Here is a 22,800-nt window from a genome sequence, read left to right as displayed (position 1 = left end):
TCCTGGCTCACTGTAAAGGCAGAGTGCCTGGGAGCTTCTCTCTTTTCAGAGAATGACAGGGGTGTTCAGACTGTGGTAGCCTGTTGTGGGTTGACTGTATCATCTCTACCAGCCTTGGTAGGCACCTATCTTCAAGCACCAAGGATATTTTGAAGATGAAAATGTTGATTGTATTTTGCCTAAATTTAACTAAATCTTTTATCTATGGTGTCTTCTCCCCCAAATCCCTTCTATGAATGTGCTCTGATCACTTTTTCTTTTTTCTTTTTTCTTGAGACAAGGTCTTGCTCTGTTGCCAGGCTGGACTACAGTGGCACAATCTCGGCTCACTGCAACCTCCAACTCCCAGGTTCAAGTGATTCCTCTGCCTCAGCCTCCCAAGTAGTTGAGACTACAGGCACCCGCCACCACACTCGGCTAATTTTTGTATTTTTAGTAGAGACTGGGTTTTACCATGTTGGCCAAGATAGTCTCGATCTCAGGACCTCAAGATCTGCCAGCCTTGGCCTCCCAATGTGCTGGGATTACAGGTGTGAGCCACCGTGCTCGGCCAACTACTAATTTTTTTAAATGATCTTTACCCTTAAGTCATAGTTGATAGAATTTGAGATAGATAAGGTCTCAAGCTAGAGTAAGTTCTGTTTTCCATCAACATGGACCTGGAATATAGAAATGATGGACTTGGACTGAGAACGTTTAAATTCTGAAAGTATGAGGTAACTTTGCTCAGGAAAAAACATACACTTGTACACATAGGGGTGGCTGAATAATGCCTCTCCAAAAATATCAAGGTCCTAATCCCTAGAAGCTTTGAGTGTTATATGGCAAAAGAGACTTCACAGGTGTGATTATGTTAACAATCTTGAGATGGGGAGATTATCCTGGATTATCCAGGTTGGTCCTATGTATATGCAAGTGTCCTTCTAAGAGGGAGGCAGAGGGAGATTTGACTGTAGAAGAGAAGAAGGTGATGAGATGATGATGAAAGCAGAGAGATAAAAGATGATGTGATACAGAGACACAAGTTAAGGAGTGAGGACAGCCTCTATGATTTGGAAAAGGCAAGGGAGTTGATTTACCTGTATAACCTCCAGAAGGAACTGTATCTGCCAACATGTTGGGTTTAGCCTCATAAATCCTATTCTGAACTTCTGATTGCCATAAATATAAGATAACACATTGTGTTGCTTTAAGTCATAATATTTATCATAATTTGTTATAATGGCAAAACTAATACATCATAGACATAAAAATTATCTTGAAAATTTAAAGTTAAGCTTTAAATTTGCAACTCAACCTAGCAACCCCTTGTGATAAAAAGCAAGTTAGAAAACCAAATTTTCACTCATGGGCACAAAATTTAATTTAGCAGAGCATCTCAAAGCTCCTCAGAGGGTACTCAGAATAAAAAGCAATGATGCTGAGGGCTTTTAAAAAATCCTTTGGATAACTTTGTAGAAGGAAGGGAAGAATACCAGAGGAGACACTTTTAAAAGCAGACTTTTTATTTTAACAAGAAAGTCATAAAAGTGATTTTTTTCATGAAAGAAATAGTCTTCATTTAAGAAAGTGTTGCTGTTAAAGGGTTATCTTGGCACTAAAGATTGGCATTGGGTAATTTTAATTCTGAGATGTCTGTCATCATAAAGGAAATTATGAGACCATAAGATTGAGCTTCTAATTTTCTGTAAGAATACAGAGAAGGAGGGTAAAAATGTTAAGGGTGAGCTTAAGTAATACACAGATCCTAGATAATCAGTTGCATTTTGTGCTAACCTAGATCACAATGCTTGTGTTTGAATTAATGTTTTTTTTACTGATAAGAAAGATTTGAAATGGACAATGGAATCAATCAACAATATTTCTTGGGGGTGCATTTCCACTGATGCCAGCCACAAGGACAAGTCTTAAACCCCAAATTGTTCAGTGCCTGTAGGCTTTTCCCATTATTATCTGCCACATGGAAATAAAATGGGATTTCTTTCTGAGAAAGATACTTTTCAAGATGATAACCAATTTGCAACATGTTGCCTTGGTGTCTGTATTTGGGGACAGTATAACCCATTCTCAATTCACAGGACTGTTCCATCACAATCCAAGAGACAAGCTGGCCCTCTGGACCCAGCAAACCAAATCCTAGAAAATCCTGGAGGCAGCGTTCAATATATTTCAAGCTCCTCTCATTTTTCCCAAAGGCCCAGTGTTCATTTACAAGACCTGCATGTGAAGCATCTAAGAACATGTTTGAAAAGTTTCCTTCCCTGTGAAGAAAAAGAATTTTACACTTATTCAGCCAATATTACCAAACACTGGAATTGCAAAAAATAAATATAACACCATTCCTTTCCTTAAGGACCCTACAGCCTAGAGGAGGCAATAGATGCATAACAACTACCTTTTCTATTTCCGCTTCAAAATGTTTCCAAATAGTTGATGGGGGAACACTGTGTGTTTCATGGCCCATTTAATAGCAGAGAGACAGCATGATATATTATAGGACATCTTGAAATATCCCACTAAGTACCCTAAGGAGGAAAATGAACACATGTCCCTCAAAGAGTGAGAATGTAGACCAGAGAAGCCCTCCACATGGCTGAATTTACTTGAAAGATGCATGTATGAAACCATGTGCATTTTGAGTTCTACATCACAAGATATCTAAATATACAAGATAGTATTTCATTGAACAGATATTCCAATAAAACATATTTTACAGGAAGATGAGAACAATGCTGATCTTACATCTTCATGTATCCCAAAGCCCTTCATCACATACCCAGAAACACAGTTTAAGAAGCTGCAATATAGGAAAAAGAATACTACATTTTTGGTGCTAACCATTGGGATTCTAATTCTGATTATTTTCTTTTGGAAAAGTTATGTCCTCTGTTTACTTGATTTTCTTGCTGGTAAAATTACAGTAATATCCTCTGTAAATATGGGGATGGTGGAAGAGAGAAGATCTCCAGGAAATTTTGCCCCTCTTCAGGGAGGAAGAGTTTTGAGAAGTTTGTCCATTTCAGAGTCACTTCATGTTTGCCAGTGGTTGGGTAACAGGACGCTAAGTTTTCTATGGGTGATGCTTTGTTTTTGCTCACTTCACCTGATCCTGGACTTGCTTCCTGAAAGATCTCAAGTACCATTTCCTGTACCCTCTCCTGTGGATAGCCAAACCTAGAGTGGCAAGATGCCAAGATATCCATGTAGGCTTAGAGGAATCACCTTAGGGCAGGTATTTCATGACAGATTTCCAGAGTTATACTACCAAATATTATTTAATCCCCATTTATCATTTTCCCTGTGTATATGTTCACCTTAAGTGTCTCATGTGAACACTGGTGGGGCAAAGCAGGATTTGAACAGTGTTGACTTTTCTGGCTAAATCGAATGTATCTGTGAGTGTGTGTTTAAATTCTATTTATTTTTTCAATTAGTAATACAATTATAAAGCATAAACGGATTACTAGAGGAAAGCAAATCTCTCTTCTTTCTCTGATCTCGTATTACCCAGTTACTTTCTTTAGAAGCAACCACTAATGCCAATATATTTTTTACAGGTTTCCAGTTATTCTATGCAACTTTAGATGTATATGTACATTTGTTTATTTACACAAATGGTAGCATATTATATACATTGTTCTATCCACCTTATTTTTTTATGTAGCAATCTATTTTGGAAATATTTTATAATCTGTCATGTAGAGCTGCTTCATTCTTTTTAATGGCTGCATAGTATTCTAATGTTTCAATGTACCATAACAAATTTATCCATTTCCCCATTACTGGATGTTTAGGTTGTTTCATAAGTTATGATATCACACATTAAATTCATGAAAATCTTGCCATCCAGTTTGGTAACATCATTTATTTAGTATGCATATTCTTTGACTCAACTATTTTAATTCTAGTAATTATCTTTCAGATGTATTTACACAACTGTGCAATGATCTATTTATGATGATATTCATTGCAGAAGTTGCAGTAAAGTATGTGTATGTGTTGCAAAAATAAATACATAACTCATATAGAGTACTAAAAGCATACATATCAGGGTCAAAATTATTTACACCTAGCAGCGGAATGAACCCAAGTGGACAGATTTTATTTTTTATTTTATATACTTATGTATTTTCTATAAGCATGCAGCATTTTGTAAGACATAAATAGTTTCAGTAAACATGTTTTGATGTCACCATGATGTCCATTACCCTCTCAGAAGGACCCTTGTGAGCCCTAAGTGAAATAATATGCATAAAGACCTTGTCTAATGAAGGCTCTGTCCATGCTCGGTGCATAGTTGCTAACATAACTCCCTTTCTTTACCCATGCAATTGTGTACCCCATCATAATTTAGTCTCAAATCCTACATTTCCAGGTACAGCCTTTGTGTCAACTCAATAATTCTATCAAGGATTTTGGGAAGCAAAAGGTAAAATCTCACTTGTTATCATCATCCACTTCAAATAACTCCATCTTGTCGTTACTTGAGGTCTTGTGTTTCTTTGGTAATTCCGGTATAAAGAGCATGGTTTTCATGTAATCTACCTGCACTGATTTTGAAGTTGCAACCTTTCTTATTGCTTCATCCAAGCCCTCTTGGCAACCTGGAGAAAGAAGAAAGACAAGTACCACTTTATGCCTTCCATATCAGCTAGGAATAAACCATGGGTCTTTTTCTTTTAACTCAGACTAGTTACCTTGGATCTGCAAAGTTTGCTCCCAGTTGATTACGTTGGAGTATGACAGGACTTCCTCTAACTTGTCAGGAGCTTTGGTGAAGATGTGGTAAGTATTGGTATAATGATCCTGGTCATCTTTCATCTCCTGATATAACAAATATCAATTATATTACATAGCACTACAATTTACAAAATGTTCTTGCATAGGTCTAGAGTGCTAGAGATTCAATTGTTTGAAATATTCTGTTTTTCTGAGATAGGTGTAGAAAATGGCCTTGGAGTCACTTCAAGAATGACTCACTTTTGATACACTGAAGATAGTTTCTTTCTTTTAGGCCACTAAAGTGAGCTGCCCTTGAGAGGGTGAGTAAATAACTCCATTGTCTAGAATGGGAAGTGTACCCAAAATGGTGTATGTTAAGGATTTAAAAGTGAAGGTGCCTAAGGTATGGAAAGAAATATAAAGAAGAGGTTTGGCAAGGCTCTGGGTTTTTGACAAGGTGTCACCTGTGCTAATCCTGACCCAGCACTCTGGGGCGGGCTCAGTGATTGGCTCTTGGTGTGCATTTGAATAGATGAAGTTTTGGAAAGAACCATCATTCCAGAGCCAGAATAGTACCTAGAATAGACAGCTCAGTCTGCCTCCATATGCCTGCCTACCCTCTGCAGTTGACACTTCCCCTTGAGGGTCCTTGCTGATCACTGGATCTAAGTTCAAGCCTTATCTCACTGCCCTACTCTCTCTCCCAAACAGCCCTTCCAAAACCTGCATACATCAACAGTGTCAATGTTCTTCTCACCAACCCTCAGTTTCAGTTCCCTCATTGCCATGCAGAGAACATCTGGAGAGTGACTACCCTCATATTCAGTAACTATTGCTCCTACCTGTTTCTGAGGCCGAGTAATGACGATCTGGTAATCTGGCCAGGCATCTACCAGCACCTCCATGTTGAAAGGGTTTTTATCTTTTATGTTGAAAATGGCACCATATACCTACAATGCAACAGAACAAAGCAGGAGAGGATGAAGTTCTTCTCCAATATAGAGTCTTATATGTGGAGAAATAAGACATGGCATGAGAAATAAGGACAAGAAGTCTAGGAGAACTTAGGATGAGGCCAGTGCTTTCAGGATGGCTCATTGGGCTACTCATTGAGAGTTATGCTGCAAGAGGGACCAATAAGCATCCACAAAAATCCAAGTTAATATCTGAGTCATTAGGAACTGGCTTCCCTGATATTCATTTATTTCTAAAAAATTAATGCCATTTTCTCATTTTTTTTTCTTTATTTCATAACATACTATTTATTTGGCATCTATTATATATCAGGTCTGTCTTAAGCATGAAAAACTCAAAGGTGAATATGATATGGCTACAACCCTAAAGTTAAGTTTAGAAGGATAGAGAGTACATAGTTCAACCATTGTAGGACATGTGGTCTGAGAGATATATGTATATGGTTGTATAGGATCCCAAGGAGGAAAAGCACTACCTGTCTAGGAAGTGATAAGGGAACTCACAATATCAGAAGCAATATCTGAACTGGATCTTGATGAATATGTTATGCCTTTTTCTGGCAAAATAGAGAATGAGAGCAAGTTATTACAAGTAGGAGAAAAAGCAAGAGTGAAATGATTAAGAGTATGGCAGATGATATCATGCTTACTGAACTGTGAGGGGCTCAATATTTGTAGCATGTGGTATATGGCAGGAGAATGTTGAGAGGCAAAATAAAACAGGCTGGAGAATTTTGAGATAAACCCTGTAACCCAATTAAGCCTTAGAGATGGACTCTGCAAATTTGCAATGGCAAATTTTAAAACCAGGGATTGATATGATCCTATATGTGTCATATAGATGACTCTCATCACAAAGTTGTAACTAGGCTGTTAAGATTGGAGACAAGGAGGTATTGCAATTACCTGAAAGAGATGACAAAGTACATAAAAGATAGCAGAAGGATAAATTCAAAAGATGTTTAAGAGGTCACAAAAAGGAAGCAAAGTAGGTGATTGACTGGATACAGATATTAAGGTCATCTTTGCACAGATTCTCACTTTAGACTTGCATTCCCATCTCCCCATTAAGGTTATGAATACTGAGTCTGTCCTCCTCTCAACTCAGCCCTCTCTCTCCTTTGATCTCCTCCTACTCCGTTACCTTTATGGATTCAGGGATGCTCTTTTCTAAAGATTTATACAGAATCTGCAGCTTCTGAGAGTTATGAAGTACAAGCATCTTAGGTAGCACTTCAGCTTCTTTCCCTCAAGAAGATGATCTAAGGAAATAAACACAAAAACAAAAATACCTAGAGAGATATGATAGGTGTCCAGAAAGAAGAGGAAGGAGAAGTCACCAGGGACATCATACACTATTAGCAGTGATGGGCTTTAGAAATTATCTAATCCAAACTTTTCAGTTTACAAATGAGAAACTAAAGTTCAGAGGTGCAACTAGACCTCAGGGCTTCTTAGTAATCTCCATACAATTCCACTTAAAAAGTACATTAACATATCTGGCAAAATATATCTCCCATGCTGATGTGATTCAAATCAGCAAAAGAATATGGAAAGTGAATACCTTCAGCTGTCCAGACACAAATAAAAAATAATGCATCTCTTCAGGGATTGTCCCTTTGGAAAGCCCCCCACCCCCAAGCATTGAAACACTTGCTCTAATGTTCCCATAGCATGGGTACTATTTTCAGCTATCAAGAAAGAATGCAATCTTCTGAAAAAAAAACCTTGCAGATTATATTGTGTGTAGTCCCTTTTCTCCTAAGGAACAAAACCACTGGAAGAAACAATTGTTGATTAGTGATGATACCACCAAGTAGAAATTGGCAAGATCTAGGAATTGGAATTATATGTTAGCAACATTAAAAATAGACCAAACCCTTTTATTCAGTAATTCCACATCTAGAAATTCATCTCAAAGAAATAATAATAGATATGTTTAAGGATGTAAACTTAAGAAAATTTATGATAATATCATACTGTATATTAGATATAATACAAAATTCATTATGAAGAAATGATCAAGTTGATGATGGTATATCCAAATAATAGATTACCAGGCAACTATCAAAATGATGTCTTTGAAGAGTGTTTAATGACATAGGAAAACGTCTGTGTTACAAAGTCAGGAAAACATATTATGTAATCTCAATTAATAATATAAAGATGCAGGCCAGGTGCAGTGGCTCAGCCTGTAATCCCAGCACTTTGGGAGGCCAAGGTGGGCAGATCACGTCAGGAGTTTGAGACCAGCCTGGCCAACATAGTGAAACCCCGTCTCTACTAAAAATACAAAAACTACCCAAGTGTGGTGGTGAGTGCCAGTAGTCCCAGCTACTCAGGAGGCTGAGGCAGGAGAATTGCTTGAACCAAGGAAGAGGTTGCAGTGATCTGATATCACACCACTGCATTCCAGCCTGGGTGACAGTGTGAGACTCTTATCTCAAAAAATAAAATAAAATAAAAATTAAAAAAATAATAATATAAAGATGCATAGGTGAATGGTTATCCGTGTATATGTACATTTGCATATACCCACCTGAAAGTCTTTCTGAAACAAAGGAGTATATAAATAAGATATAAATACGAACTTTTGAACTTTCTTCCAGCCGTATACATGGCTGACAATATATATAAATATGTAATACCTCATATGATACTTGAAGGCAATATATAAGAATGGTCATATTTTCCAAGAACCAACAAATAGAAAATTTTCTACACCATTTTGATGGTTTGCAAGGAAGCCATTAATGTTTTTTGCAAACCTAGAAAACTCAGTACATATGACATCTATGTATGCATGTGTATATGTAAGTATATAGCCATAATCAATACAAAAGGAAGCACAGTGGTTAACAACATGGGCTTTGGAATCAAACAAACCAAAACTCCACCCCTAGCTTCTCCTCTGGCTATCTGGGTCACCTTAGGTAAGTCAAATTATTTGAATCTCTGCCTCAGTTGCATTTTCTATAAAATGGGGATAGTAATATCTACTTTGTAGGTTGTCATGAGGATTTCATTGCCAGAAAAGGTATGTGAAGTGTTTAGCATGGTGGTAATTTGTGTATATACAAAGTTCTGAAGGACATTTTAAAGACCTTTAATCTAGTGAAGGTGACCATTCCACTGGACAGAAACATAAATGAAGAAAACTGCAACTTCAAAGGTGAACTATATGTAACTTGCTTGAATAAATCTATTGACACAAAATAGATATTTTGAGGGAAACCACAGTTCTAGAAAAAGCTAATGTGTTTCTGTCACCATCTAGGATGATGGGTGCACTAACCAAATGGCACAGAATTCTGCCCATTCTGCAGTCTTTGGCAGCATATTCCACAGAGAAGAGCAATCAACTTCAAGGAAAGAGTGACCAAAGCAGTCAAAGGCTGCTGAGAAGCTAAAAGATATGAGTACTAAGCTAAAGATGGCAGTGCATTTTGGAGTTAGGAGTTGATTACTGACTTGGTAAGAGATGTGGAATGAAATGTGAGGAAGTGAAGGTAACTTTTTCAAAGAGCTTGACCAGGAAAGGAAGAAGAACATGAGAGTATTGAAGAACAGAGGAGAGGTACAAGAGCTCAAAAAAGGCATTTCTCTTATTAGACAAGAGTTAAGCATACCTATACTAACTACAAGAGGTAAGATGTAAGTCATTAATAGGCCAATGTGTAAACAGGACATAGAAAGGTGACAGAAATTCATTGACCTTATATACAAAATGCCAACCACTATTTCAGCTTCTTTATGTTGATTAATTCATGTAATCATCAATGATAATTCTCAGCATACTTGTTAAATTAAGTTTTGGACTGAAGAATACTTCTTCCAGTGAGAAGTCAGAAAAAAAATTAGGATGGATGCAGATGCAGGTGTATGTATGTAGGTATACAGCAGGTCATCAAATAATGTCATTTTGTTCAATATCTTTTCATTACAATGGTAAAGAGAAAAACATCAATTCCTGGCTGGACCACTGTCTATGTGCAGTTTGCCTGTTCTCCTCATGTCTGCATGGATTTTCTCTGGATAATCCCGTTTCCTCTCACATATCAAAAAGGTGTACATTAGTCAATTGACATGTCTAAATTGTCCCAGGATGAGTGAGACTGTGTGTGTGTGTGTGTGTGTGTGTGTGTGCGCCCTGTGATGGGTGTCCAGTCTGGAGTGGGTTCCTGCCTTGGGCTCTGAGCTACCAGGATAGGCTTCAGCCACTTGCTCCCCTGAACTGCAAAAAGCCGCTTGAAAAATGAATGAATGAATGAATGAAACATTCATAATAAAACAAAAATTCCTAAAGTCTATGATAATCATACAAATGAATGACAATAAACAATGCTGTGCCAAAGGACTCAGCAAGCCCACCATATTTGTGATTGAATTTTAACTTCATAGAGGCAAGAGGTGCTCCTTACAACTTTTGTTTTGCAAACATTTATTTCTCAATTTAACCCACCACTACTGTGACCACCATCACACTCCAACGCACCAAAAATTAGGTAAATAATTATCTTGCTTGTTTTTATTAGTATTTATTAAATGTATATGCAGCTTCCATTTAGTTCATTGTTTTATATTAGAAGTGTTTGGGTTCTTTATTTATAAGTTTGGTGATGTTTTTGTGACCAGAAATATGCTGTAGGAACTTAACTCTTCTTTATATTAATTAGTTTATGGTAAAATTAATTTTGTTATATGTTGTTTCATTTGAAATTGCAGTTTCCAAGAACCTATTGACAATGTTAAGTGAGGACTAATTTTATATGGGAGTACACAGGGTTAGAAAAAAAGAGCAGAGAGTTGGCAAGTTATTTTTGAATGTCTGTTTCCTGGAAGAGGTAAAATTTTTTCCTATTTCCAAAATCACTTTTTAGCAGTGAGTGGGTGAGGGAGTATGCCAAGAAAGTGTCGAGAAAAAAAAGTAGGATTTTATGGGAAACAGTTAGGGTTTAAATGGCTTTTGATGTTAATGGGAGAAAGAGTAGACTAGAATTAGCAAGGACTAGCAAGCATGCTTAGGATAATGTAAAGATGGACACTATGATTTGGAAGTGTTACTCAACAATATATTGAGCTCAGCAACCTGAGAGTAGAAGCAGAGAAGACAAATTAAAACAAACCAAGGTTGGTTTTTTCAGGGCTGGTGTAGCAAAAAAGATAAGGGACAAAGCATTTGAGTATATAGAAATAAGAGATTGAAACTCACAATCTAGCATCTAGGAGAGAGAAGAAATAAAGTAAAGTATGTTGGAGACCAATAAAGTAAGAAAATATAGAAAAAGCAATGGAAGAAAGTACTTGATGAAGTCAAAGAATAGCAATGTTAATAGACAAAGAAAAATGTACTTACAAATAGGAGATTGGGGTCAGATATTAGACTATTAGAGGTTAAAATGTCAGAGGCATTCAGAGGTAGATCAGTTTGGGATGTAGGGCTCTTGGCTTCAACTCCAAGTCAACAGAGTAGGAGCCAAGAAGGGAATGGGAGTTTCACATACAACAGACGTGAATAGGATGTAGCAGAAGTTTGTTGGAGAGAAAAATTAGGATGCCAGGTGCCAAATGTTTCAATAAATGGAGAGAAATTTGGCAGAGGGCAACAGAAAAGCATTGTTTTATTCTAGCCACATGACACAGAAGGAAGAAGGAAGATTTTTCTATGCAAATAAACCAATAATTTTTAGAAGCAGGATTGGAGGCAAGGAGAACGCTCATTTTTTTTTTTTTTTTTTTTTTTTTTTTTTTTTTTTTTTTTTTTTTTTTTTTTGCTAACAGTATTACTGTGGAGATCTCTAGAGGGTGTCAGAGAAAGGTACAAGCATATTGATAACTTATAATTCAAGGAAAGCATTTGGACATTTTACAAATTCAAAAGGATACACACTGGCTTTTCCTGAAGTATTTCCAGTTTCAGGTACCTAAAAGGTTTTGAAGAATTCATTCTCAACATTGAGACCCTGGGGAGTGCTCCTTCCAAGGTTTGCAGGGGAAAAGAAATAAATTAACAAATACAAATGATTTAGAACAAGAATCCAAATTAATTGAACTGCCAAGATAAAAAGGCTGTTCTAAATAATTCTGCTTACCTGAAGTTTCTTTGCAGACCTGTAGGCACACTGCCTGCTGCACTTTCTCAGTATGGCAATGGAAAGGTTTCTGTAGCTAACACTCTATGGACTGAAACACAATAAAATTCAACTGACTCACGTTGTCACTGTTAAGCATAAAGCTTCAAGAAGTTATGGGTTCCTGTAGATTAAACCAGACGTTCTGTCCATAGACAAGAAATCAGAGGATTTGTGGACCAGAGGAGGACTGAGAATATGTTCCGTATTGAGTAGCTTCTACAATTCTAAGAAGTTTTACTCAAGAAGCTTTTGATTTATATATAACCTCTTGTAGCTGAAAGGCTATTCTAGAACAATATTAAGTCAATTTTCCATTGTTGGCAAAAATAGCACAACTGCAGCCTTATTTAAAGGATGTCAGTAGAGCAAACAAAGAGTTGGAAAGTTTGATTTCAATGCAAAATACCTGGCTTAATACTTTCAACCATCTGTGGCTTGGAAAAAGCCAAGAATGCCTCAAGGAAGTTACTGTAATAATGAGAACTCAGTTTCATATACCTTGTCCTCCGGTTGTCTAAAGTGGAGCAACAGGGAGGGGCATTGCAAGTTTAAGAAGGAAAATCAATTACTGGAGAAAAGTTTCAGGGGGACTGGAATTAGCTTTGTAGTGGAATAGAGACAAAAATTGTTTTTCAAAGTGTGTTCCTCACACCATCTACTTCAAGATCAATTAGGCTTGTTTGTTAACAATACAAGAACTATTCCAGATCAGGTAAATCAGAGGCTCCCAGAGTTCCTGGCAATCTGTATGTTATAAAAAGCTATCTAAGAGAATCTGATCAACATTACATTTTGAAGACATTGAGATTAAAACATGGGAAAATATAAGTTATAAAATTTTTATACTGGGTGCTGTGGCTCACATCGGTAATACCAGCTACTTGGGAAGCGGAGGCAGGAAGATCGCTTGAGGGCAAAAATTTGATACAAGCCAGGGCAACCTAATAAAACTCCAGTCTTTAAAATTTTGGTTTTTAATTAGCCAGATGTAGTGGCATGTGTCTATAGTCCCAACTACTCAGCAGACTGAGATGGAAAGGTTACTTGAGCCCAGAAATTTGAGATCACAGTAAGCTATTTCACCACTGCACTTCAGCCTGGGGAACAGGGTGAGATACTATCTGTAATTAAAAAAAAATTTACCCACTTTCTGGAAGTGAAAGAAACTTCACAAATTGTAATCATTTATAACATGAGAAAAGCAGAGTTATTTTTACACAAATAAGGAAGCTGTTGCTGAGAAAAAAATAAATGTCTTCCCCCAGGACACAAAACTAACCAGTGGCAATGTCTGGAATATGAGGCCAAATATCGAATTATTTTAATGACACTATGATTCCATAGAGAGTGATTCTCTACCCTTAGGCAGTTTATGTCTTCTTACAAACTTAAATCATCTACTTCATTTTTATAAAAATATATTCATTTTTAATGACATATTAAAAATTGTCAGTGAGAATTTAATACTATCTGCACATTCTTGCTCTGTAAGGCATTGAGTTTTATAGTTTTAGTTACTCCACTTTTTGAACCAAAAGTGGTTCACATAATCTACCAAAGAATTTTTACATATTCATAATTGTAAAAGATTAATTTGTTAAATCTATATCAAAGTTTATAGAGTTATACAGTAAACTAATCATCCTTTTTAAAAAAATGGTCCATTTCAACTAGTCAATACATATTTCTTATTCCATAATTGACAGCACACTGTGGATAGCTGAGAGAACACATATTATTTTCTATATTGAGTATTACTTAAGTAATTTCTTGAGCCATTAAATTTTTTTTATATAGTTTATAATGGGGAGGAGAAGCAAAGCAAGTGGCAGAATAGAAGCCTCCACTAATCATTTCCCCATACCCCACAAGGCACCAAGTTAACACCTACACAGAAAAAAATGCCTTCATGAGAGCCAAAAATCAAGTGAGCAGTCATAGTACCTGGTTTTGACTTCATATCCCTGAAAAAGGCACTGAAGAGATAGAAAAAAACAGTCTTGAATCACCAACCCCTATCCCTCCCATCCTCGGTAGCTGTCGTGTGGTGCACAGTGTATCTCTGGGCACGGGGGTAGAAAGAACACAGCAATTATGAGGCATTGAACTCATTGCTGTCATGTCAGACACAAAGGAAAACTAGACCAAACTCAGCTGACACCTGCCCATGGAGGCAGAGGGAGCATTTAAACCAGTCCTAACCTGAGGGGAATCACCAATCCCAGCAGTCAGAACTTCAGTGCCTGAAAACCTCACCACAGAGGGCTTACAGTTCTCTGTGTTTCCAAGTAAACTTGAAAGGCAGTGTAAGCCATAAGGACTGCAACACTTAGGTGAGTCCTAGTGCTGAATTAGGCTCAGAAATTGTGGACTGGAGGGACACTTGACATACTGAGACACCAGCTGGGTAAGTCAAAGGAGAGCTGGTATCACCTCTTCCCTAATCCCAGGCTTTATAGCTCACAGCAGCTAAAGAGACTCCTTCCCTCTGCTTGAGGAATGAAAAAGAAACAGTAAGGTGAACTTCGTCTTGCATCTTGGATATCAGCTCAGCTACAACAGGATAAGGCACCAAACAGAGTTGTGAGGCCCCTGTTCCAGGCCCCAGCTCCCAGACAACATTTCTAGACATAGGCTGGGCTGGAAGGGAACCCTCTGCAATGAAAAAAAGGTTCCAGTCCTCACAGCATTCATCAGCTGCTAGAAGATACCCTGAGCCCTGAATAACCTATAGCAGAACCCAGGTACTATGAATATATTGAGGACCTTGAGTGAGCATCTGAGGATAGCAGGTTTCAGGTGAGACTCAGCACATTTCCAGCTGTGGCGGCTCTGGAGTAAGATTCCTTCTGCTTTGGAAATGTGGAAGGAGAAGTAAAGAGACTTTGTTTTGCACCTTAGGTGCTAGCACAGCCCCAGCATGGTAGAGCAGCACGTGGGCTCTTGACATCCCCAATTGCAGGACTTAGCTCTTGAACAGCATTTCTGGACCTTCCCTGGGCCAGAAGGAAGCCCACTGCCCTGAAAGATGAGTCCTAGGCCAGGTAGACTTTACTACAAGCTGATTTAAGAGCCCTTAGGCCTTAAGAGAACACTGGTTGGTAGTCTGGCAACCAGTGGGTAGGGGTGACTATATGGTGAGACTCCTCTGTCTTTGGAAAGAAAAGAGAAAAGTGGAAAGGACTTCATCTTGTGGTTTGAACGTCAGCTCAACTGCAATATAATAGAACACCAGGTAGCCCTCTAATATTTTTGACTCTAGTCCCTGACTTCTGGACAGCACATCTGTATCTCAGGGCCTGATGAATCTCACTGCCCTGATGGGAAGGACACAGGCCTTGCTGGCTTTGCTACCTTCTGACTGTAGAGTTCCAGAGCCTTGAGCGAACATAGGCAGTAGCCAAGGAGTGATTACAGCAGGACTTCATCAAGATGCAGTGCTGTGTGGGCCTCAGGCCTGATCTAGCAAAGTCATAATGGTGGTGGCCACAGGAGTGCTTATGTCACTCTACCCCCAATTTTAGTTGGCTCAGAACAGAGAGAGAGACTTTCTTTTTTTTTTTTTGAGAGAGTAACGGAAGAAAACAGAACAGTCTCTGTCTGGTAATCCAGAGAATTCTCCCATATCTTCTCCAAGACTATTGAGGCAGTACCTTTATGAGTCTTCAAAAACCACAGTATTACTGGGCTTGGGATGCTCCCTAAAGTAGAGACAGCTTAAATCACGATACCTATGTCTTTTCAAATATCTGGAAAGCCTTTCCAACAAGGATGGCTAAAAATAAGCCCAGACAGTGAAGACTAGGGAAAACACCTAACTCTTCAGTGCTCAGACACCGAAGAACATCTGCTAGCATCTACATCATTGAGAAAACCGGGACCTCATCAAATCCACTCAATAAGTCACCTGGGACCAATCCTGGAGAAATGGAGTTATGTGACCCTTCAGACAGAGAATTCAGAATACCTGTGTTGAGGAAACTCAAAGAAACTTAAGATAACACAGAGAAGAAATGCAGAATTCTATCAGATAAATTTAACAAAGAGATTGAAATAGTTAAAAATAATCAGAAATTCTGGAGCTGAAAAATGCAATTGTCATACTGAAGAATCCATCAGAGACCTTTATTTGCAGAATTAACAAAGCAGAAAAAAGAATTAGTGAGCTTGAAGACAGGCTATTTAAAAATGCACTTTCAAAAGATACAAAATAAAAAAATTAAAAAACAACAAAACACATCTACAAGTTATACAAAACAGCCTTGAAAGGGCAAATCTAAGAATTATTGGCCTTAAAGGGAAGGTAGAGACAGAGGTAGGGGTAGAAAGTTTATTTAAAGAAATAATAACAGAGAACTTCCCCATACCAGAGAAAGATATCAGTATCTGAGTACAGGAAAGTTGTAGAACACCAAGCAGATTTAACCCAAAGACTATCTCAAGGCATTTAAAATCAAACTCCCAAAGGTCAAGGAGAAAGAAATATAAAAGCAGCAAGAGAAAAGAAATAAATAATATACAATGGAGATACAATACATCTGACAGCAGATTTTTCAGTGGAAACCTAGGAGACAGTGGCATGACATACTTAAAGTGCTGAAGGAAAAATACCTTTTACCCTAGAATATTATATCTCACAAAAATATTCTCCAAACATGAAGGAAGAATACTTTCCCAGAAAAGAGATGAGGGATTTCATAAATACCAGGCCTTTCCTACAAGAAATGCTAAAGAAAGAACAGAATATTGAGAAAGAAAGGAACATTAGTGAGCAACAAGTAATCACCAGAAGTTTTAAAACTCACAGGTAATAATAAGTACACAGAAAAAGACAGAATATTATAACGCCGTAACTGTGGTGTATAGACTACTTTTATCCTAATTAGAAACACCTGAGCTCAGGCAATCCACCTACGTTGGCCTCCCGAAGTGCTAGGATTACAGGCATGAGCCACCACACCTGGCCCATATTTCAATAAATTGGAAAACCTAAAAGAAATGACAAATTTCTAGACACATATGATCTACCAAGATTGAATGAGGTCAAAATCCAAAACCTGAACAGACCAATAGCAAGAAACGAGATTGAAGCTATACTAAAGTCTCTCAGTAAAGAAAAGCCCAGGATCTGATAGCTTCACTGCTGAATTCTACCAAACATTTAAAGAAGAATATCAATCCTACTCAAACTGTTCTGAAAAATGCAGGAGAAGGCAGCAAACTAACACAAGAACAGAAAACCAAACACCGCATGTTCTCACTCATAAGTGGGAGTTGAACAACGAAAACACATGGACAAAGGGAGGGGAACATCATACACTGGAGCCTGCTGGCAGGTGAGGCCTGGGGGAGGGATAGTATTAGGAGAAATACCTAATGTAGATGACAGGTTGATGGGTGCAGCAAACTACCACACCTTGCTTTTACCTATGGAACAAAGCTGCACGTTCAGCACATGTATCCCAGAACTTAAAGTATAATTTTAAAAAGATAAACAATTCCAATAGAAAAACGGGAAACAGTGAAAAAAAATACAGAAGGGAATACTTCCAAAGTCATTCTATGAGGCAAATATTATCCTGATACCAAAACTGAAGACACATCAAAACACAGAAAACTACAGTCCAATATCTCTGATGAATATTGATGTAAAAATCCTCATCAAAATACTAGGAAACCCTGGTAAAAGTGGGCATTTTTGTTGTGTTCCAGATATTGGAAAAAAGGCTTTCATCTTTTCCCCATTCAGTGTAATACTAGCTGTAGGTCTGTCATATATAGTTTTTATCTTGTTGAGGTATGTTTCTTCTATTCCCAGTTTGTTCAGAGGTTTTATTATGAAGGGATGTTGAATCTTATCAAATGCTTTTTTGTGGGTGGCAAGAGACCTGAGGCAAGAGAGCGAGGGCACAAGCTGTTCCAGTGTGATAAATATATAAAATAACAAGAGTTATACTAGATATAGAGCATAGATATGATTATTTATGAATATCATTAATCATTAATTTGTAGCAATTACTCTTTATTCCAATATTATAATAATCTTCACTCCACAATCATAACCTAGGAAAAACCAGGCCATACAGAGATAGGAGCTGAAGGAGCATGGTGAGAAGTGACCAGAAGACAAGAGTGTGAGCCCTCTGTCATGCCCAGACAGGGCCACTAGATGGCTCCTTGGTCTAGCAGTAATGCCAGCATCTGGGAAGACTCCCATTACCAAGTGGACATGGTCTAGCAGTAGCATCAGTGCCAAGGAAAAGCACCCGCTAATTAGCAGACCAGGAAAGGGAGTCTCCATTTCCCCGGGGGAGTTTAGAGAAGACTTTGCTCCACCACTCTTGTGGAGGGCCTGACATCAGTCAGGCCCACCCGCAGTTATCCGGAGGCCTAACCATCTCCCTGTGATGCTGTGCTTCAGCGGTCATGCTCCTGTTTCACTTTCATGTTTCACTCTGGGCACCTGGCTCTGCTCTCTAGATAGCAGTAGCAAAATTAGTGAAAGTATTAAAGGCTTTGATCTTTCTGAAAAGAGCATAGAATAAATAATGGCATAAGCTGTCTTCTCTCTCTGCCTTGGCTGCCAAACAGGGACCGGCCCCCGTCTGGTGGACATGTATGTGACTCACATGACCTTATCAATCATTGGAGATGACTCACACTCTTTACCCTGCCCCTTTTGCCTTGTATCCAATAAATAACAATGCAGCCAGGCATTTGGGGCCACTACCGGTCTCCACGTCTTGGTGGTAGTGGTCCCCAGGCCCAGTTGTCTTTTCTTTTATCTCTTTGTCTTGTGTCTTTATTTCTATGATCTCTCATCTCTGCACATGGGGAGAAAAACCCACAGACCCTGTGGGGCTGGACACTACTCTTTTTAGCATCCATTGAGATGATTATATGGATTTTATCTTTCATTCTGTTGATATGGTGTATCGCATTGATTAATTTGCATATTTTGAACTATCCTTGCATCCTAGGGATACATCCCAGTTGGTCATGATGAATAATCTTTCTAATGTATTGTTGAATTTGGTTTGCTGGTATTTTGTTGAGGATTTTTGCATCAGTATATGCACCTACTCTGTACCCACAAAAATTAAATATTAAAAAGAATTAAAAAAAACAAAAAAAGATAGACAATTGAGTTGGCCTTCTTCCAAAGAATTGTATTACATAATATTTGGACACTGCCAGAAACTCCAGACATCTGAGAGACATAATTACTATTATATGGTTCCTGGGTGTATCTTCCTCACTTCTGTAGAACTACAGAAATAAGTGGGTGACAGGTGGGAAAAGATTCGTAAGTAGTGTTAAAGAGTTTCTAAATCATCGCAGGGGAGATGGCAAGCCACTGGAAAGTTAGGACTGGAAAAACATGGTTGGGAGGAGGATGTCTGTTAGTGGGATACACACAAGGGATGATTGCCACCTGAGCTAGCATAATAGCCTATTGAGATGAGAAGAGATCCATAGATTTGAGATAATTCAAAGGTAGAGTTTGCAGAATTTGGTCATTGATTGAGAAAGAGTGAGAAGGCTGACATCTAAGTTTCTGGATTGATCCACTAGAAGCATCAATAATTTTAATTCTTTGAATGGAAATAATATGTAAATTGGTAGCTGATAATTTGCTTAAATTCTTTATTAAGATATTTTCATGACTGTAAAACCAAATGACTATATTTATGAATGTGCTTACTTTTGAGAGAACTTTCACAGGCTCACTCCTTCTAAACTCAGTTCCCTTAACCCTCTTTCCATGAGATCGTATGATCTCAATAAAAAATTCTGCAGTAGGGGCTATCAGATGCCCAGCCCCATCTCCTGTTTTTCCTCATACTTCAGGAAGAAGAATTTGCTATTACCAGGAAAGTCTTTTAAAGCTGCTATGGACATTCAATTAAAGGACACTGAGAATGTAACTAAGAGAAATTCAGTGATGTTTCCAAATTGCCTGACTATAGGTTTTGAATAACAATGACCTACATTTATTGAGAAATTAACAATATGCCAGGTACATTCAAACTTCTTAGTATATTGTTTCATTTGGTCCTTGCAACAACTCTATGAGGTAATCATTACTATTATCCACATTTTATGGAGCAGGAAATTGAGATAGAGATGGGGTAAATAGCTTGCTCAAAATTACCTGAAATGAAAATAGCCGATCCAAGATTAAGGCCACAGAACCTTTGCCAAGAGCTCTCAAGTGAGATGTACAGACAAATATTCTTCTTCTAATTGCCATCAGCTATTTGAGACCATATTATCTGCCAGTTTCCTTGTTGATCTAGAAGTCTCTTTAATCGTTAACTACTTCCCTAAAGGCTCTGTCTCCAAATACAGTCACCTTGGGGGTTAAGCCTTCAACATGTGAATTTTGAGGGAACACAATATAGTCCTTAACAGTTGCTCTCTGTTCCCAAGCTGAGTGCTAAGGTCTTTCCTCAATAATGAATTCTTTTTTGCCTAAGTCAGCCAGAGAAGTGCTTGTAACCAACAATACTAATGAGTAAAGTATCTCTATATCATAGCAATACATTTGGTATTCATTTATTTTGTGTTTCTTTGATTTGTACATGTAATCAAGAATCATTTAGTCATTTATTCAAACATAGTTTTACCTCTGCCATTTAGTCACCTGTGTGACTTTAGATGAATTCATCTAAGTAACGGTTCCTTTATCTATAAAGTATAGACAATTATACTGACCCCAAGATTGTTTGAAGGATTTGGGGCTATATGAATATTTATAATTATTAAATATCCTGACAAATACAATCGACCCTTGAACAACATAGGTGTGAACTGCATGGATCCACTTATGGTTGGATCTTTTTCAATAAAAACAGTCAATCCTCCATATTGGTAGGTTCCACATCTGCAACCAAATACAGATTGAAAATACAGTATTTGCAGGATTCAAAACCTGTGTACACAGAAGGCTGACTTTTCCTATCTGCAGGTTCCACAGAGCCAATCGCAGAACTTGAGCATGAGTGGATTTTAGTATCATTGGGGGTCCTGGAACCAATTCCTCCAGGATACTGAGGGATGACTGTAGTATCAACTGGCAGTATCATATGTTTGGGTGGGCTCTGACACCTTTTAGAAAATCACGGCCAGGAGAAAAAGAAACGAATATTTAATTTTTGGTTTTCAAAACTGAGACTGTGAAACAAAGCTATTTCCTTGTTTTTTCTTAGTGAATATGTTTTCTAATTATTAACTATTTACAAATGAAAATTGTATATGTTTATTGAGTACAACATGATTTTTTAAAGTATGTATACATTGTAAAATGGCACAGTAGAGCTAACTAATATATGCACTATCTTATATACTTTTAAGGTTTTGGTGAGAACACTTAAAATGTATTCTTATAACAATTTTCATAAAATAGTATATTTAAGTATAGTCACCATGTTGTACAATTGATTTATTGGACTGCTCCTACCATCTAACTGAAATTTTGTATCCTGTGACCATCTCTCCAGTCCCTACCACCTCCTCCAATGTCTGGTAACCGCCATTATACTCTCTGCTTCTATGAATTTAACTTTTTCAGATTTCACATATAAGTTAGATAATGTGATATTTGTCTTTCTGTGCCTGGTTTATTTTACTTAACATAATGTACTCCAAGTTCATCTATGTGGTTTTGAATGACCGAATTTCCTTCTTTTAAAAAGCTGAGTAGTATTCTATTGTGCATATATACCACATTTTTAATGTTCATTAATCTATTGATAGACACTTAGATTGATTCTATGTCTTGCCTATTGTGAATAATTCTACAATGTACATAGAAGTACAGATATCTGTTTAACATACAGGCCTGCCTCAGAGATTTGGAGGGTTTAGTTCCAGAACACTGCAATAAAGCAAATATTTCAGTAAAGCAAGTCACATGAAGTTTATGGTTTCCCAGTGCATATAAAAGTTATGTTCACACTATACTGTAGTCTATCAGGTGTCCAATTGCATTATGTCTTTAAAAAGTACCTATCTTAATTTTAAAATAATTTATTGCTAAAAAATGCTAAGGATAATCTGAGCTTTCAAAGAGTTGTAATCTTTTTTGCTGGTGCAAGGTCTTATTTCAGGGTTGATGGCTGCTGAACTGGGTAGGACTTGCTGAAAATTAAGGTAGCTAAGGCAATTTCTTAAAATAAGACAACAAATAAGCTTGCTACATTGATTAACTCTTCCTTTCAGAAAAGATTTGTCTGTAGTATGTAATGCTATTTGGTAGCATTTTACCCACAGTAAAACTTCATTCAAAATTGGAATCAATCCTTTTAACTCTCGCTACAGCTTTATGAAATAGATTTACATAACATTAGAAATCCTTTGTTATCATTTCAGCAATGTTCACAAAATCTTCACCAGGAGTAGTTTCTATTTAAAGAGGTCACTTTCTTTGCTTATCCATGAGAAGCAATTTCTTATCCACTCAGGTTTTAGCATGAGATTGTAGCAATTCAGTCAGAACTTCAGGTTCTACTTCTAATTTTAGTTCTCTTGTTATTTCCACCACATCTGCAGTTACTTCCTCCATTTAAATCTTGAAAGCTTCAAAGTTATCTGCAAGGATTGGAATCACCTTCTTCCAAATTCCTGTTGATGTTGATAGCTTGATCTCCTCGCATGAATCATGAATGTTTTTAATGGCATATGGAATGGAAAGTCCTTCCAAGAGATTTTCAATTTACTTTGCCCTGATCCATCAGAGAAATCACAATGTATTGCAGCTATAGCCTTAGAGAATTATAAATAATAAGACTTGTAAAGTTGAAATTACTCCTTGATCTATGAGCTGCAGAATGGATGTATGTTAGCAAACATGAAAAAAAATTAATGTCCTTGTACATCTCCATTGGAGCTGTACCTCTTGAATGAATAAGTGCTTTGTCAATGAGCAGTAATATTTTTATAAGAATATATTTTTCCTGAGCATTAGG

General features: G+C 37.5%; 1 protein-coding gene across 1 annotated transcript; it reads right to left on the bottom strand.

Annotated features, from left to right (window-relative positions):
* Window positions 1-1,487: 1,487 nt before the first annotated feature.
* On the bottom strand, window positions 1,488-12,059 carry GLYATL2 (glycine-N-acyltransferase like 2). Its single transcript, XM_024255679.2, has 6 exons — window positions 11,789-12,059; window positions 6,841-6,958; window positions 5,565-5,672; window positions 4,698-4,824; window positions 4,442-4,604; window positions 1,488-2,261 (listed from the first exon to the last, which is right to left on the bottom strand). Exons 2-6 carry the CDS (start codon window positions 6,916-6,918, stop codon window positions 1,853-1,855), a joined length of 885 nt encoding a protein of 294 aa, XP_024111447.2. The 5' UTR covers window positions 6,919-6,958; window positions 11,789-12,059; the 3' UTR covers window positions 1,488-1,852.
* Window positions 12,060-22,800: the final 10,741 nt, after the last annotated feature.

The sequence above is a fragment of the Pongo abelii genome, chromosome 9, assembly GCF_028885655.2.
Source record: "Pongo abelii isolate AG06213 chromosome 9, NHGRI_mPonAbe1-v2.0_pri, whole genome shotgun sequence".
NCBI classification, from domain to species: domain Eukaryota; kingdom Metazoa; phylum Chordata; class Mammalia; order Primates; family Hominidae; genus Pongo; species Pongo abelii.
Note: the sequence above shows the minus strand (reverse complement) of the source record. Positions and strands in the feature narration are given on the sequence as shown.

Excerpts from the sequence above, each read along its gene's own strand:
- GLYATL2 (XM_024255679.2), bottom strand. The coding sequence starts at position 6,918 with ATGCTTGTACTTCATAACTCTCAGAAGCTGCAGATTCTGTATAAATCT. Across the intron at positions 5,673-6,840 it reads GCATCCCTGAATCCATAAAG|GTATATGGTGCCATTTTCAA; the intron begins GTAACGGAGTAG and ends GTTGCATTGTAG. Across the intron at positions 4,825-5,564 it reads TTACTCGGCCTCAGAAACAG|GAGATGAAAGATGACCAGGA; the intron begins GTAGGAGCAATA and ends TTGTTATATCAG.